Source organism: Myxocyprinus asiaticus, chromosome 7, assembly GCF_019703515.2.
Source record: "Myxocyprinus asiaticus isolate MX2 ecotype Aquarium Trade chromosome 7, UBuf_Myxa_2, whole genome shotgun sequence".
NCBI classification, from domain to species: domain Eukaryota; kingdom Metazoa; phylum Chordata; class Actinopteri; order Cypriniformes; family Catostomidae; genus Myxocyprinus; species Myxocyprinus asiaticus.
Genome location: NC_059350.1, coordinates 2,057,617 through 2,074,031, shown reverse-complemented (window position 1 = coordinate 2,074,031; position 16,415 = coordinate 2,057,617). Strand labels below are relative to the sequence as shown.

General features: G+C 39.3%; 1 protein-coding gene across 1 annotated transcript in view; it reads right to left on the bottom strand.

Moving 5' to 3' along the window:
- Positions 1–16,415, bottom strand: part of LOC127443530 (complement C3-like) — a 39,803-nt gene that overhangs the window by 1,214 nt on the left and 22,174 nt on the right. The window contains exons 19-39 of the mRNA XM_051702219.1: positions 15,825–15,916; positions 15,576–15,715; positions 15,057–15,269; positions 14,813–14,873; positions 14,593–14,679; positions 10,040–10,243; positions 8,826–8,901; positions 8,543–8,702; positions 8,181–8,276; positions 7,934–8,090; positions 7,502–7,665; positions 6,828–6,983; positions 6,658–6,717; positions 6,387–6,477; positions 6,240–6,288; positions 5,965–6,055; positions 5,593–5,682; positions 1,088–1,193; positions 696–785; positions 526–606; positions 277–360 (exon numbers count right to left, since the gene is read on the bottom strand). Coding sequence (XP_051558179.1) covers positions 277–360; positions 526–606; positions 696–785; positions 1,088–1,193; positions 5,593–5,682; positions 5,965–6,055; positions 6,240–6,288; positions 6,387–6,477; positions 6,658–6,717; positions 6,828–6,983; positions 7,502–7,665; positions 7,934–8,090; positions 8,181–8,276; positions 8,543–8,702; positions 8,826–8,901; positions 10,040–10,243; positions 14,593–14,679; positions 14,813–14,873; positions 15,057–15,269; positions 15,576–15,715; positions 15,825–15,916 — 2,348 coding nt within the window. The remainder of the gene's footprint in view (positions 1–276; positions 361–525; positions 607–695; positions 786–1,087; positions 1,194–5,592; positions 5,683–5,964; positions 6,056–6,239; positions 6,289–6,386; positions 6,478–6,657; positions 6,718–6,827; positions 6,984–7,501; positions 7,666–7,933; positions 8,091–8,180; positions 8,277–8,542; positions 8,703–8,825; positions 8,902–10,039; positions 10,244–14,592; positions 14,680–14,812; positions 14,874–15,056; positions 15,270–15,575; positions 15,716–15,824; positions 15,917–16,415) is intronic.

Sequence of the window (16,415 nt, the reverse complement as noted above, 5' to 3'; positions counted from 1 at the left end):
AACCCTGCAAAACCTTCTGCTTTAGATGACTGTCTTCAAACAAATTTGCAAACTCTGAATTTTTTACCTTCTTAGCATTGCATAATCATTCCTCATAGCCACCTATTTATTCCTCAAACTAAACGCCTATCGATTCCTAATTTCTGCAAATTCATAACTTCTGCACTACATGAAATTAATGTGAATTATTGACATTATTGACAATTATTTGACCATTTTCTGACAATAGAAGATGATCCGATGCACTTTTAATGGTGGTACAGGAAAATATCATACCTTCCTTTAGTACTTGTTCAATCGTCATGTTGTAGATGTCTGCATGCAGAGAAAGGTCCATACCCACCACCCTGGTTTTATAGACTATAAAAGAAACTCGAAATTAGTGACCATTTTCTGTATTGGCTCATCAGATGTTAATTTGCACGTAACAATTTTCCAGTTTGGGCTATTTCTTATGAGAGCAAGCAAATACTTCACACAGACAAACAAGCACATTTACACAATCAGTAAGTTCTGCATGTTTACCATAATCGACTTCATAGGCACAGGCCTTGTCAGCACGCTGGGACTCCTTAATATGATGTTTCTTTTGGAGACTGCAGTTCTCTGTGAAAATACCACATGTTTATCTTTCCCTCTTTTTCTCCCACATGCACAAGAGCACTTTAACAGTATGTATTCAGTGTCTTAAGTACCTTCTGCACATTGGCACAAGTCCTCATGGCAGAGTCTGTTCAGCACTCCATCTTTCTTACGAGGATGGTAGAACTTTACACAACGATCATCTGTAAATATGTGTGTTAGATGAATAGCAGTGTGCAACTGTGCACTGCAGCATGCCACCAACACAACAAAACACTGTGAATGCATGCACCCCCCAAAATCCCACACTATTATAACCAGCACCTACATTTCCCCTAAAATTTAATGCGGAGGTCAAAGTGGTGTTTGACACTGTTGAAAGGGATGAGTTATGTGAAAGCCTTCTAAACCATCTCGTCCTCCAGGTTAATTGTGTGGTTAAGTGTGTCTGTTCGTGCTTGCTTTATTCAGACATGTGTGTATTACTCTCTATGTAACAGCTTACCTGGTGCATTGTACTCGTACACACTGACTGCAGCTGGCTGAAGCATGCCCACTTCATTTATCTTATGTATTCTGAAGGCAATTTTGTCCCTCTCTTCATGAGATATCTAATGAGAGACATGGACAAATATGATTAATTATTTCCTAATATTAATTTACATCGAATTATAAGCCATTATTGGTTTTCTGATCATTCTGAGAATGACTACGTTTTCATGGACACCAGAAAGCGGCTTATTGCGAGAAAGTAGCGTTCCCATTTACATGCACTGTATATGCATACACTTTACTCACGTATACACGTGGCTCAGTCAGTACGCAGCTTTCTCCACAGCAACGTAATTTCCCCGTGCTGCTTGTTTAAATAACAAACATGGTATCCGAGGAAGACTTCACCATTTTATCCTCCATTGCTTAACTTTTATTACTAGATATTTCAGAGTTGTTGCTGTGTTTGTTTCCTTAACTTTCCATGGCGATATGCAGCGGAATTGCGCAGTAAAAGTAACGTTTCCCTCTTACATAAAACTCTGGGATTCCCTCAATGTACGAATGCATAGAAGCAAGCGTGAGGAACCGTCGATATTTAACAGCGGTGTGTATAAATGTAAAAGTACAGTTTATAATCAGAGGTGGGTAGTAACATGCTACATTTACTCCGTTACATTTACTTGAGTAACTTTTTTGGAGAAAAAAATTACTTTTATGAGTATGTTTAATTGTGGGTACTTTTACTAAAGTAAGTTTCTAATGAAAAATGGGCGACGTTCCTTTCATAACATTACTGGCTTTAAATTCAACGAGTGTTATTAAATGCATAATTTATTGAGAGTTTTTTTAATGGGACGTTTACGACAGTGGAACTTTACAGCGGCGCTCTGTCACTCGAGTTGAGCTCATCACTCCTGCAGCAAGTGCTCAAATCAAACACTTTCTTTCTTTACACCAAGACAATAATTCAAGGTTAATATTACAGCTCAACTTAAGAAAGCACGTTGCGGTGAGTTTAACGTGAGCTTGTCTGTGTCATGGTCATGGTCATTTTCAGGGAGATTCTGTATCTATCTATAGACTGACAATCTCGGTCACCATTCCCTTTTAAAATATTTGAGAGAAAAAAAAAACAGTCAGTGAAAGTAAATGGTGACTAAGCCTAACATTCTGACATCTCCTTGATTGTGGTGCATGGAAGAAAGATATATGGTTTGAAACAACATGATGGTGAATGATGAGCAATTTCCAATATAATAATAGTAATTATACTGTAATTATGATTATTATGTAAAACATGTTAAATGTGTATTTTGAAATGGAATACTGGGGAGTAAACATCTATTATGTTTTATGTGGAAGTAACTAGTTACTCGCTACTTGAGTATTCTTTCAATTGGATACTTTCTTACGATTACTCAAGTAACTATTAACATGAGTACTTTTACTTCTACTTGAGTAATTTTTTTAAAAGTAATTTTACTTTTACTTAAGTAATGTTTTTGACTACTCTTCCCACCTCTATTTATAGTATATGTGCTTTTCCCACTGTACTCCCAGAAATAGTGAATTATTTCCACTGTGTTGACTTGTTGTTGGGCTCCATCCTATGACATTTGTTCTCCGGTCTGTTCCACGCACATGCGCACTTCTCAAAATGACCACATTAACCCTCTGGGGTCGACGGATGCGGCGGTGCGTCCTGCTGGATTTTTTCCTCATAACAGTGGAAACAACTTAAAATACTCCGTCATTTTATTTGTGTACACTCACAATAACAACAAAACCTTATGCTTTTGTAAAATAAAGAAAATAAACAGGGTGCGCTTTCAGCCGTCTCTGTCTCCGCGAGCATCTTTCTGAAACACGTCACGAAAATGAACTGAAACTCCGCAAATACTTATCACACAAACATGAAACATAAGTCTAAAGAAAGCTTACCATTTCTACTTTTAAATAAAACAATTCAAATTTAAAACAAATATTCCCCTGCAATGTAATCTGTATGAAACAAAGTGATGTACAGTTTCTCCTGGCTCAGCTAATTATCTCTAATGAGATCACACCCACCAGCAGAGGGCGCTATTCATACGGTAATGTGCTGAGGTGATCAATGCAAATGGTAAACGCCCCCAACAATGCCTTAAAAAACATCAAGTTCATTATCCGATTCATACATTTTCCTGTGCATTTGGAAGATGGCATGCTACACAGGTGAGGAAGCTCTACAGGTGGTCCTGGATAGTGACGAAGGGTTCACGTTTTCCTCAGAAGAAGAGCGGGAATCCGACGAGGAATGTTTGCATTTTGAAGAGTGACTTTATCCAGCCGAGGATACAATTTCGGATGGGTAAGTCTTTACTTACATTAGTTGACATGCTATTTTATATAAACATGGATGTATTTTACTAGTTGGACTATTTCCAGACTTGCCAGCCAGGATTCAGAGTATTGAAATTTGAAATATGTCCTAATAGGCAAAATTTAGTTACATTTAAATGTTGTTTCAGCTAAAGCAGGGATTTCAATTGTATGCTGTATGATATAAATATGATATGTAATATGATATAAAAATAATATGAATGTTTAGATTATATTTTAACTAGTGTTTATGCTGCCTCATTATCATCAACGAAGCTTGTGCTTGCAAATATCTGTTTGGGTGTAAATGTGTAAAATGTGCTGTAAATATGCCCATATTACAAAATCAGCACATTAGAATGATTTCTGAAGATCATGTGACACTGAAGACTGTAGTAATGATGCTGAAAATTCAGCTTTGATCACAGGAATAAATTGCATTTGACAATATATTCAAACAGAAAACAGTTATTTTAAATTGTAAAAATATTTCACAATATCACTGTTTTTGCTGTATTTTGGATCAAATAAATGCAGCCTTGGTGAGCAGAAGAGACTTATTTTAAAAACATTAAAAAATCTTACAGATCTAAAACTATTAAACGGTAGTGTAGGTCTAAAGTTTTTAAGTAAAGTCTTTATGTAAAGAAAATGTATAGTCAGATTACTTCTTTTAACTTAAACTTAATTTTGTGAATAAGCTACAAACAATACATTCAATCATTAAGTCTCCTCACATTCATTCTCTCTCAGGGGAGGGGTCTTTGTCTCCTCAGGTGTGAATCACATCAATATTCATGATCATTCACACCTCCTCACATGTGGCCTTTCTAAGACTAAAAGTGTCTTACAAAAGTTAAATCACTATATTGTTTTGTATGAATGAGTGATCAGGATGGTTTTCACATCATTTTGTAGCAAAAACTCTAGGCTACAAGATCCAGTTCTCAAACGTCTTGTGAACAAATGTTTAGTATGTGATATATGGCCTTATTTCAGTGACTTATTCACGCATAAATGTTATTTTCTCAAAAATACAAACATGTGCATACATGTTTCTCACATATTATTGTAGCCTAGTTTGTGCTGAATACAATGTTATCAGACTTTAGCCATTAATATGTTTTTAAGCAACTGAAAAAAGCACAAATGTCAAAGCATGTCAAAACTTCTCCAGGGCCCAAAAACACCCTCAGACCCCAGAGGGTTAATCCGCGTTCTCTGGGAGAAACCTAGGTGTGTTAAACCGCTTCCTCTTAATCCCTTAAACGGCACAAGGATATCGGTGTTCTTGTTTACATGACGTTTCAGAATGCCGCTTTCTGCAAAAACCCTGGAATAAACCGTTTTCTTAAGTGCATGTAAACGTGCTCACTGTCAAATAATTGTGAAGACAAACTAGCGCAAATTATTTTCATAGTTGTAAAACAAGGGATGCACCAATGTATCGGCTGACGATATTTATCGGCCAATTATTGATCAAATGAAAACCATCAGCATATCGGTAATTAGCATAAAAACACAGAGATGAAAACCACACTTTGTAAAAACTTTGTGAATTCAAATGCACAATCCAGAAATAATAATAGCCACAATATGTAGAAGGGCTGGCACTCCTAAGAACGTGCAATATTACATTTTTATTATTTCTCGTTCTCACATTAATGCGGAAAAATGCCATTAACAGACGGGACATTTGTGAAAGCGCCACTTACTTTTAGGCTACATAATGAGGGGAAACCATTCAAAGTGCTTTGAAACCAGCAGACTTTGACTTCTGAGATACTGAAAATTATATTATATTATATTGGAAAATATTTATTGATAAAAAGTAAAAGTGGCAAAATATTGGTATCGGCCTATAGTTTTTTTGTTAAAATCAGTATCAGCCAAAAATATCATATCAGTGCATCCCTATATAAAATCAAATACATTTTTATGACACAGTGTTTATTTATTGTATATTAATTTTAAATATTATTCAAATTTGTGGGATTATTATTATTATTAAGTATACAAATACATACATAAGCACAAGTGTATGTGTACATACATTTGACATCCATTTGTTTAATATTATGGGTTTCATAATGTATACTGTATATTCAGTGACATAAATTGCATACTTAGAAGTAACCCAATCTGCCAGTGTACCTTATTCAGAAAGACGATCAGAGATCCACGTTCAGAAAGATCCATGTGCTTCTCATATCTCTCAATGTACTTGTCTTTCCCTTTAGATAACTGATGGAAATTTAAAAAAAAAAAAAAAAAATGTATCCATGTAAATAAAACATCCATAATATTATCAATCAAAACTGAAAAATATACTTGAAGAAGCTACTAAAAATTAGCTATATGTGTTGTTTACATGAGTCAAGCTACATGGTTCCTTCATTTCTTAAGAGTTTAATATGGATGACATTTAGAATGACAGAGTTTCAGGGACTTTGTATGTCCTATTTGCTTTATTCTGAAGTTGTTCAGGTTTTTAAAGTAGTTTTATTTCATCTTTTCTTTTTTTACCTTTGAAAGATCATTATCATCCACCTTAAATCCTGTCAACAGGCCAATATCCAAAACAGACATGCCGGCATCTTTCTCAGGATTCTTGAAACTGAACAGATTGCAATGATGACACATGTGATGCAGAATCATCTAACATATTTTCAATCCATGCTTACATTCAGGTGAAGGTGCAGACAGAAATAATTTCAAAGAGCTGACATAGTGATGGATGGAAAATGGAATGAATTAGTGAATTTTATTCTGATTGTACTTTATATTAGTTGCATACTCACTGGGTTTCAATAGCGAGCAGGTAACTTTCAATGGCTCCTGGATATGATACTGTATGCAGAATAAAAATGTTGGTAGATGCTACTAATAACTTAAGTCCTTGTGAACAAATAAGACATTAATACAGCTGAACTAATGTTGAGTCTCACCCTCGCGCTCTTTTTTCATCTGCACCCTAAAATCAAACTGTTTACACTCATTTTCTTTCTCTTCAGGCAGAGCGTAATACATAGAAAATACCTGTGAGAGATAAGAGTAAGAAATTGACCAACTTAAGCCAAATGCACTAACTTAGTGCTATTCAAAAAAAAACATGCTGCAATTTTTGAGCATCAGTTTTATTGTGGCCCACTCAAAAGTCAATTACTAGCTACGCCACTGCACATGCAACTGTTGGCTTGAATGTTCATAAATACTCACTGAGAGAGTAGCGACCCCTGTCCCTTGAGCAGTCACATTGAAGTTCTGTGTAAGTTTCACCTGTTATGTGAAGACCAAATACTTTTAGAGAATTGTTAAAAGAAAACAAATACAAATAAGCACATTCGTTTGTTTGAAAGAAAGATGTTCACTCATATTCGCCCGTTCACCTTTTCTGAACGCGTCACGTGTTTATTGGAGCGTGTGAAAGTCCATCTTTTATGAGAACTCCTCCCCTCCACAGCAACTTCAACATTCAGATTCACATCCTGCTTCTTTGCCTGTGTGCGGTATTCAGCGACGGCCTGGAAAACTATGATGGCTGCCTAAGAAACAGTGCAGAAGTTCGGGGAAGGGTAAATAGGTAGTCTTGTTTTAAAGCTTAAAGGATGGAGAGTATACGGAAATGGCTAATTTATAAATATTAGTGACTCCAGTCAGGTCCCCTAAGCAGCAAATTGGCCCGGTTGCTAGGGAGGGTAGAGTCACATGGGGTAACCTCCTCGTGGTCACTATAATGTGGTTCTCGCTCTCGGTGGGGCGCGTGGTGAGTTGTGCGTGAATGCCGCGGAGAATAGCGTGAAGCCTCCACACGCGCTATGTCTCCGCGGTAACACGCTCAACAAGCCACGTGATAAGATGCGCGGATTGATGGTCTCAGACGCGGAGGCAACTGAGATTCGTCCTCTGCCACCCGGATTGAGGTGAGTCATTACGCCACCACGAGGACTTAGAGCGCATTGGGAATTGGGCATGACACATTGGGGAGAAAAGGGGAGAAATTTTAGTTTTTGTTTTGCATAAATATTAAATATTGAGTAAGTTATAATGATTTTCTGTGTACCTGTGTGGTGCCACTACCCCCATACTGGGTTCTTTGTTTTCCCAGCCAGCGCACTGCCTGTCCTGCTCTCTCAAAATCCTTTGCCTTCACCAGGGCAAGCACTGCATAGCCGGTGGCCTCTAGAGAGTGGTGGTGCTGCCCAGGAACTTGCCAAAAAGTACCAGCTGTTTAAAAGACACATTTTGAATGGGCAGAATAAATGGAATAGCTTAAATCTGGTGAAAATTACATAGTAGTAGAATTTGCTTTTAATGTTATCTAGTCTTTAAATGCAGTACACTACAAAGCTGATGCATGTCAGTCAGTTATCCACTGAATTAAATATGGTATGATATGCATAGAGATGATGTCAATGGTATTCCATATCTATTATATAGATGCTAAATAAAACCCTAAAGTTAGGTCTGTTGAGTTGAATGCAACGTTACTAACCTTTGTTCTGTGTGGAATGTCTCATCAAGATGTCTTTATTGAGTTTGCCAGCATTGGCCAAAGCATAAGAAGTCATAGCAACAGCATAAGGATTGGTCAGACTGTGAACTCTGAGCATCAGGTAACTAATGGCTTTGTCCATACTGCTCTGCGGATTCTAATATTGAGGGAAACTGAGAGTGAGAGATGCTCTGGTGCAGAAAGATTTGCAGGATGTTGTAGTGTTGTTTCCAGGGGTCTGACTTACACCGACAGATCCAGCACAAATCTTGCTCCCCTCTTGCATGGCAATCAGGATAAATGCAGTCAGAGAGGCATCGGCATCTTTACCCTGAATATCACCCTGGAATCAGCACATGATTCAAAAAACTCTAGTTCACTGATTTGTTCAAAAGCATTCAGCATATCCTGATATCTTCCTATGGGGCTGTTTTCTTTCTTTCTTTTTTTCAAATTATGTAATTTTGTATTTTATTTTAATAATGAATTATTTATTTATATCACACACCATTTATTTTATTTGTACATTTGTTAAAATTGGCTGTTGTTAGATAAAACACAGCTTTAATGATGAAAATTATTTGTTTACTAAATCCGAATTCAACTTACAACCATCTCTTGGTGTACAACAGGGGCATCCTCTTGAAAGGTGCCATCTGGCAGCTGTTTGTTTGTTGCCAGCCACTTGAGAGCGCTGCAGGGCACATTGTCCTCGATGAAAATAACGTCACTGGCCATCACAAAAACTTTAGCCACAAATGCCGTGAGCCTTAGCCGGCAGAAAATACAAATTCACAAAAAGGGAGGGTAAAGAATCTATATATAACTATCTGAGCAGATAGATAGGGCAAGAATACTTCTTAGAAACATGCTGTAAAAATATAAATTTCACCAAGTGCTGCTAGGTGTGCTCATCAAGGCAGAGTAGGACCCATCTGGTTTACGGAAAGTTTGCTCTCGCTGATAACCTTAATAAGAGTGATACCATAGACTTAATAGTTTCTGTGCTATCAACACAGTCATAATAATAAAGAATATTATTAACATTTTAGATCTATTCTGTCTCACATATTATGAGAATCTTATATCAGAATATTAAAGTCAACATGAAATCAAAATCGACCCTATTTACTTTCCTTATGCACGTTAGAGTCTGCCCAGGCATTAGGTTGAAGCCCAAACCCGGCCCGTGACCGCATGACCCTACCTGACAGGTGGCATCCAGTTTTAAGCCCGACCCTAAAATCGCTCATCTTTATGACACCCGCATTAAAAAAATCTAGATGCAGTGCGACTAATGAATCAGAATGCAGGTGTCGATGCATTTTTTAAATTTACGTTATTTTTATTTTGACACGGTCTAAAAAATACAGCAGTCCTGCTCGAGATGATTGTTTTGGGTTGAAAGAATCACATGACTGCATCACATGACAAATGCGGCATCGTTTTTGAATATCTCTGCTTTCACTGTCGCACTGCAACACAAAGACAGCGTTTTAAATTTATCCCTTGAGAGAGCATTTTCCAAAAGCTCCATTTTCGCTGTCAAAAGCACCATCTCAGTGTGGATGGAAAGCCAAAACATAGAGAATAAGATGCATTTTCAAACTAAAATATATTAGTGTGGACGTGGCCTAACTCATCTGTTCACGCACATCTGTGAGTGAAAACGTGTGAGAAACAAGTTGCTTTAAAATTAAAAAATGATATTATATATTTATAAATATAGCCTAATCTAAATGTTTATAATAATAATAAATTTTTCCATTAATTACAAATCCCAATCCAACCCAAACCAAAAGATATATTTATACCCGAAACCCAACTCAGGGTGGGTAGCATACCTCTAATGCACATTCTTGGTCCTATTTTGTGTGATTCAATGGTGCGCGATATTCCAAATAAACATAAACTTAATAAAAAATCTAATTAATAAGAATGTATTAATTTGCTCCACGTCTAAAACCACTTTCCATTTCAGGTGACATCTACGTCCCAAGATACTCTTCCTTTTTAAACCCCTCCCCTTAATTAGATTTCAATTGTCCTACATATTTTCTCTGTTAAAATGTGGTGTGTTCATTTTGTTAACAGTGGTGTGCTGACCTGTGTTAATATGGTTAATGGCTTCATTACGGCGGTTCATGCCAACAGCATCCCACTGATTGGTGCTGTCCAGGTAATGAGTGGCAATGAGTGGTAATGTCATATAGATCATGTTTTCCTCTCCATCACCTTGAGGCATGACAATAAATCGACCCATGAAATCTCCACTGATGGCCTGCTCAATCATTTTACTGAACTCCTGACCTTGAGTAACAGAAAGAGGTCAGAGGATGAAGGGTGTGAATAAGAAAAAAAAAATAACAGGTTTCATTAAAGCCCCAAGAAATGAGCGCAGTTCTCTTTCCTGTGTTGACATATTTCCTATATTCCCTAAACAGGAAGTTAGGACAGGACATATTGAAGGGCACATCCTTTTTTTTAAATAGCTAACAGTCTTTATTTTATGTCACATCAACTATGATTTGCTACTTGTAATTGGGGCTAAAAGTGGAAGAGACATTTTCAGTCTAGTAAGAATTTTCGATTTTCTGATTAAATTGCAATCTTAATTTGAACCAAATATCGATTATTAAAATCACAAGATCTCTTATTATTTGTACCAGCTGATTATGACGAATACTGTTTAATCTCATTAACAGGCCAATAGCAAAAGATACAGTAGTAGAGAGAGAAACTACACAAATAACGACAATCACTCCCTCATTTCAGTACCATTTGACTGACTAATAGAAAGCGCTTGTGGAGTTTCGGCACATCTAAGCAGTAAAATACACTTTAATATTCAGTGAAAATGCCTGTATTGGTGAGGTATTAATGTAAATACAGTAATATATGTCTACGGTCAATGTAAACAGCAGGACAAAAACTGAAAGTTTCAATATCTGAATGTTTACTTGAACACTTTTCACTATAAAAAATGCAAGTGCTGTTTTCTTAATTTGTATCTTTGTTCTATTGCTTGTGTAACGGGAGACAACTTGTATGTGATAGCTGTGAGGTATGTGTAAACCTCACTCCCCTGGCCTCAAGAGGTGCACTAGCGACTGACACTAGAGGCTGTGGCCTTTAGCCTCCTCTTTAGCGCGCCCGCCTCCCATGCCAACTTTGGCCGGTTCGAATCTCGCTCGGATAGTCAGTTGCCAGTGTGTTGTTAAGAGAGAATATCATTTATGACAGCCCAGTGTGGGATAATAAGATTAATAAAGTGCAGTGCTGATGTATATTGATCGTGAGAGATCAAGAGTTCAAAAGTCTGATTGCTTGGGGGAAGAAGCTTTCATGAAGTCGGCTGGTGCGGGTCCTGATGCTGCAATACCGCCTGCCTGATGGTAGCAGTGAGAGCAGCCCATGGCTCGGGTGGCTGGAGTCTCTGATGATCCTCCAAGCTTTTTTCACACACCGCCTGATATATATGTCCTGAAGGGAGGGAAGCTCACCTCCGATGATGTGTCTGGCAGTTCGCACCACCCTTTGCAGGGCTTTGCAGTTGTGGGCGGTGCTATTGCCGTACCAGGCAGTGATGCAGCCAGTCAGGATGCTCTCTACAGTGCTGGTGTAGAACCGTGTGAGGATGTGGCAGTTCATTCCAAACTTCCTCAGCTGTCTCAGGAAGAAGAGGCGCTGATGAGCCTTCTTCACAATGGCCTCAGTGTGGACGGACCATGTGAGTTCCTCAGTGATGTGGGCACCGAGGAACTTGAAGCTGCTGACTCTTACCACCGGTGCTCCATTGATGGTGATGGGACTGTGTTCTCTGTCTTTTCTCCTGAAGTCCACCACAAGCTCCTTTGACTTGCTGACGTTGAGGGAGAGGTTGTGCTCCTGACACCAGCGTGTCAGAGTGTGCATCATTGCCAGTGATCAGACCTACCACCGTCGTATCATCAGCAAACTCAATGATGGCATTTGAGCTATGTGTTGCCAGACAGTCATGTGTGTACAGGGAATACAGGAGTGGGCTGAGAACACAGCCCTGTGGGGCTCCGGTGTTGAGAGTCAGTGATGAGGAGATGTTGCTGCCCATTCTAACCACCTGGCGTCTGCTTGACAGGAAGTCCAGGATCCAGCAGCACAGTGAGCTGTTTAAGCCCAGAGCCCAGAGTTTCACATCAAGCTTGGAGGGCACTATGGTGTTGAATGCTCAGCTGTAGTCTACAAACAGCATTCTCACATAAGTGTTCCTTTTTTCCAGGTGGGAGAGAGCAGTGTGTAATGTAGATGCAATGGCATCATCAGTGGAGCGGTTGTTGCTGTAAGCAAACTGCAATGGGTCCAGTGAGGGAGGCAGCACAGAGCAGATGTAATCTCTGATTAGTCTCTCAAAGCATTTGCTGATGATGGGGTCAGAGCAACAGGAAGCCAGTCATTTAAGCAAGTGATTTTGGTTTGCTTTGGTACAGGCACAATGGTGGACATTTTGAAGCATGTGGTGACCACAGACAAGGAGAGGGAAAGGTTGAAAATGTCCGTAAAAACACCAGCCAGTTGGTTCGCGCACGCTGTGATGACCCGGAATACCGTATGGATATTCACCCGTCGCAAGGATCGGGTTACATCCGCTACAGAGACAGAGAGTGAACTAACCAATGTAACTTCGGCCGTGAGAGCTCTCTCCGCGAGGGTGGTGTTATTTCCCTCGAAACGAGCATAAAAAGTATTTAACTCATCTGGGAGAGAGGCAGCGGTGTTCACGGCTGAGTTTTTATTCCCTTTAAAGTCCGTGATGATATTAATACCCTGCCACATGCTTCTAGAGTTGGTGATGTTAAACTGTCCTTCAGTCTTGTCCCTGTACCTGCGTTTGGCTGCTCTGATAGTTTTGTGGAGTGCATAACTGGCTTGTTTATGCTCCTCCGCATTCCCAGAAGTAAAAGCGGATGTCCGTGCATCAAGTGCCGTGCGAACATCACTATTTATCCATGGCTTCTGGTTGGGGTAGATCTGTATTGTTTTGGTTGGAACAACGTCCTCTATGCACTTTCTGATGAAACACATTACGCTATCAGCGTTAGCCTCGATGTCATCATCAGAGGCGGACCGGAACATCTCCCATTCCGCGTGATCAAAACAGTCTTGTAGCATAGAATCTGATTGGTCCGACCAGTACTGGATTGTTCTGAGGGTGGGTGCTTCCTGTTTCAGTTTCTGCCTGTAAGCGGGCAGAAGCAGAATGGAAGAGTGGTCCGATTTGCCAAATGGTGGGCAGGGGAGGGATTTGTAGCCATCCTGGAAGGGAGAGTAGCAATGGTCCAAATCCCGTCCTCTCGTGTGTTGAATCTGATGTGTTGGTGGTATTTTGGTGCGATTGATTTGAAATTGGCTTTGTTAAAGACTCAATGAACGTGGCTTCAGGGTGCGTGGTTTCCTGCTCACTTATACTCCCATACAGTTCCTTGAGTGCCCGGTCTGTGTCGGCTTGTGGCAGGATGTACACAGTTGTGATAATGACCGCTGTGAATTCCCTCGGTAGCCAGAGTGGTCGAAACAGAAGCATGAGAAATTCCAGATCATGAGAGCAGAAAGACTTGATAGAATATACGTTTCTCTGATCACACCAGGATTTGTTGATCATAAAACATACACCACCACCTCTGCTTTTATCTGAGAGGTCTTTCGCTCTGTCCGCTCGGTGCACGGAGATCCCCGTGGGTTCGATGGCTGAGTCTGGAATCTCCGCAGACACCCAAGTTTCTGTAAAGCAGATAATGCAGCAGTCCCTCGTCTCTCGTTGGAAAGAGATCCGCGCTTTCAGCTCGCAGAGCTTGTTGTCCAGAGACTGAACATTTGCCAGTAGAATATAGGGTAGCGGGGGTCGATTTGCACAACATCTTACTCTGATGAGAACGCCGGCTCTCCTTCCCCTTTTCCTTCTGTGTTCCCGTGGCTGGGCTGCCCAGACAAAGGGCTCCGCTGCCGTGTCTGTAAACAGCGGGTCGGCATTGAGGAATTTGAAGTCCGGTTTACATTGTGCAATTGCAGAACCAATGTCCAAAAGTGTTTGTCTGTCATAGACAATAAGGCAGACAACATCCAAGACAAAAAACATAAGAATTTTAAACAAAACAAACAAAAAACTGCAATGTTGTGTTGGAGTTCGCAATGCAGCAGCCATACTCGGTGCAATCTTGAGTCCCCTAAGATACCAACTGATTGATTACTTATGTTGAATAAAATACTTGAGAACTTGAAACAATGTTTACTCAAATTAGCCATTGTTGTGGTATCGAAATTAGTATTCATATTTCATATGAAGTCAAATTGGACACAACTGAAATATACCTAAATTTATCGGAAACCATTCAATTAAATTCAAATCAGAATCCAATTAAGTGCTTTTGAATCAGAATCTAATCGAGAACTACATTCTAGTGAGGATTTTATTTGATATTGGATATTTTTCCCTTGTGTGCAAAGGTGAGTCATCAATATCTTGGTTCATTTATTTCCGTCAGGTAGTTAAATGGTAGTTTTGTCTACTTTTAGGAGTGCATCAGTTCCAATTTGGTTTCACAGGGTCTTTGAACAAACTAACAAACAGTTCAATGGAATGGTCAATGAGCGAATGGTCAAACAAATCCAAGATTTCTGCTTACTTGTCACTTTGATGTACGTGTTAGCAGGTGTGTTTGGAATCTGAGCATTTGGTTTGTCACTCCTGACAAATACTCGTTGTACTCCACCTGTCATACCGGTTAAGATTGAATGGAAAAAAAGACTGAATCAGAGCAGCTTGGGTTAACGAGGGCTGTATCTGTCATAAGGAATATTTTGGTATTTTTGAGAAAGAACTCAGTTGTTCAGAAGGAATCTCACCCAACTTAGCAGGATTGAGTTGTACATCTTTCTCCTGTACCATAGTCAGCACACCTTCAGACTGAAAACGAAGAGAGTCAAAGTGTGTTTGAATCAAATATTGAAATCCTTCAATGAAGGCTATTGAATGATATTATGTCCAAAGGAAATTACATAGATTTACTATCAAACTCCTCATAGGAGGCTAAAATATACTGCTAGCTATTTTGTTTCATCAGAGGCCAGGAAGGAACTGTAGACTTACCACCACCTTCAAGATCTTTCTCACTCCATCCGTGTGGACTGAGTCATATGCTGCTGCCTTCACGTCAATCCAGTGATTTCCCAACTCCAAGGGAATAATCACATGAGGAACGGCCTTGGAGGACATGGGCTCAATGTCAACTTCTGTTCGGAAGATTCCCTTCTTACTGGCGGCGCTGCAAACATGTTCTGTCTCCATAAATTCAACACGTGCCTGGAGGAGAGACCAACAATTGGACATAAAACTTTATCCAAAATAATACTCCCCTGAGTGTTTCAACTGTGTTAATTTACTGTCTGTGTGGGTTTTTGTTTTTTTGCTATAAATACTAATAAAATTACCATAAAATAACCAGAGTTTCTCTAATGTATAATTTATGCTCTTACACACATATGTCAATATTTAAGATTGCCCAGACCCACGAACAAGTGCATGCTCATTAAAATGACAAATAAACAACAGTGGAAAAATCCCTAGTAGGGTTTATATTGAAGTCAGCTGCAAAATGACCTTGTTTACCTTAATCTTTTTTGTAGTGTAATTGTGAAGGATGGCTCTTATTTGTAGTTGTTCATTGCGCACAGCTGAGTAAGGTATCTTCAGATCGATGAAAAACCTCTTATAAACTATAATCTCATAAGGATCTGCAACACAGATACCTTCAGAGAAGAAGACAGTGACAGAGAACTTTATGAAGCAGCATGATACAAGCAGGTCTGAATGGCATTTAGACTCATTTATTCTCTTCATCCAGACAGGAATACTTACCATGAGTTTTTGACAAGCTGACAGCAAAGATTTGCCAGGTAGTGATCGATTCTTTCAGGAAGACTTTGTCTCTTGTGAGTGACGTTGTTATGCTTAGACATAAATGACAGATAGGGGTTAGCTATGTACAGTGTGTAATTTCTGTGCTACTAGCATCACCAATTTGAACTGCAAAAGTAAGGATTTCAAACATGCTTCTCAAAAAATCTGAGAGTTTTGTCTTTGTGGTTTAATATATTTTCTCTATCTTTGCTGTTATTCCACTGTCACATCTCTCAGGCCTCATCATTGGACACCTACCCTGTCACTCCTCATTACCGTGTTGGCACCACTCATCATCGGAGCCAATCCAGTCATGCGTCAAGTGTATAAAGACGGGGTCATACACTTGAGGAGGAAGTCATCTACTTCCGTTCGCTACTTTGTTTTAGTTCACGACTTTCCTGACAACTGTGTATAGACTGCTCTTTGATGTGTCTTTGTTTTCTTTTGTTTATTCATCGTTACTTACCCTACTCGTTTGTTTCATCTGACGCTTGATTTTGTTTTCCGAATTCTTCTGTTTACCCTAACTGGTCTCTGTACGGGTTT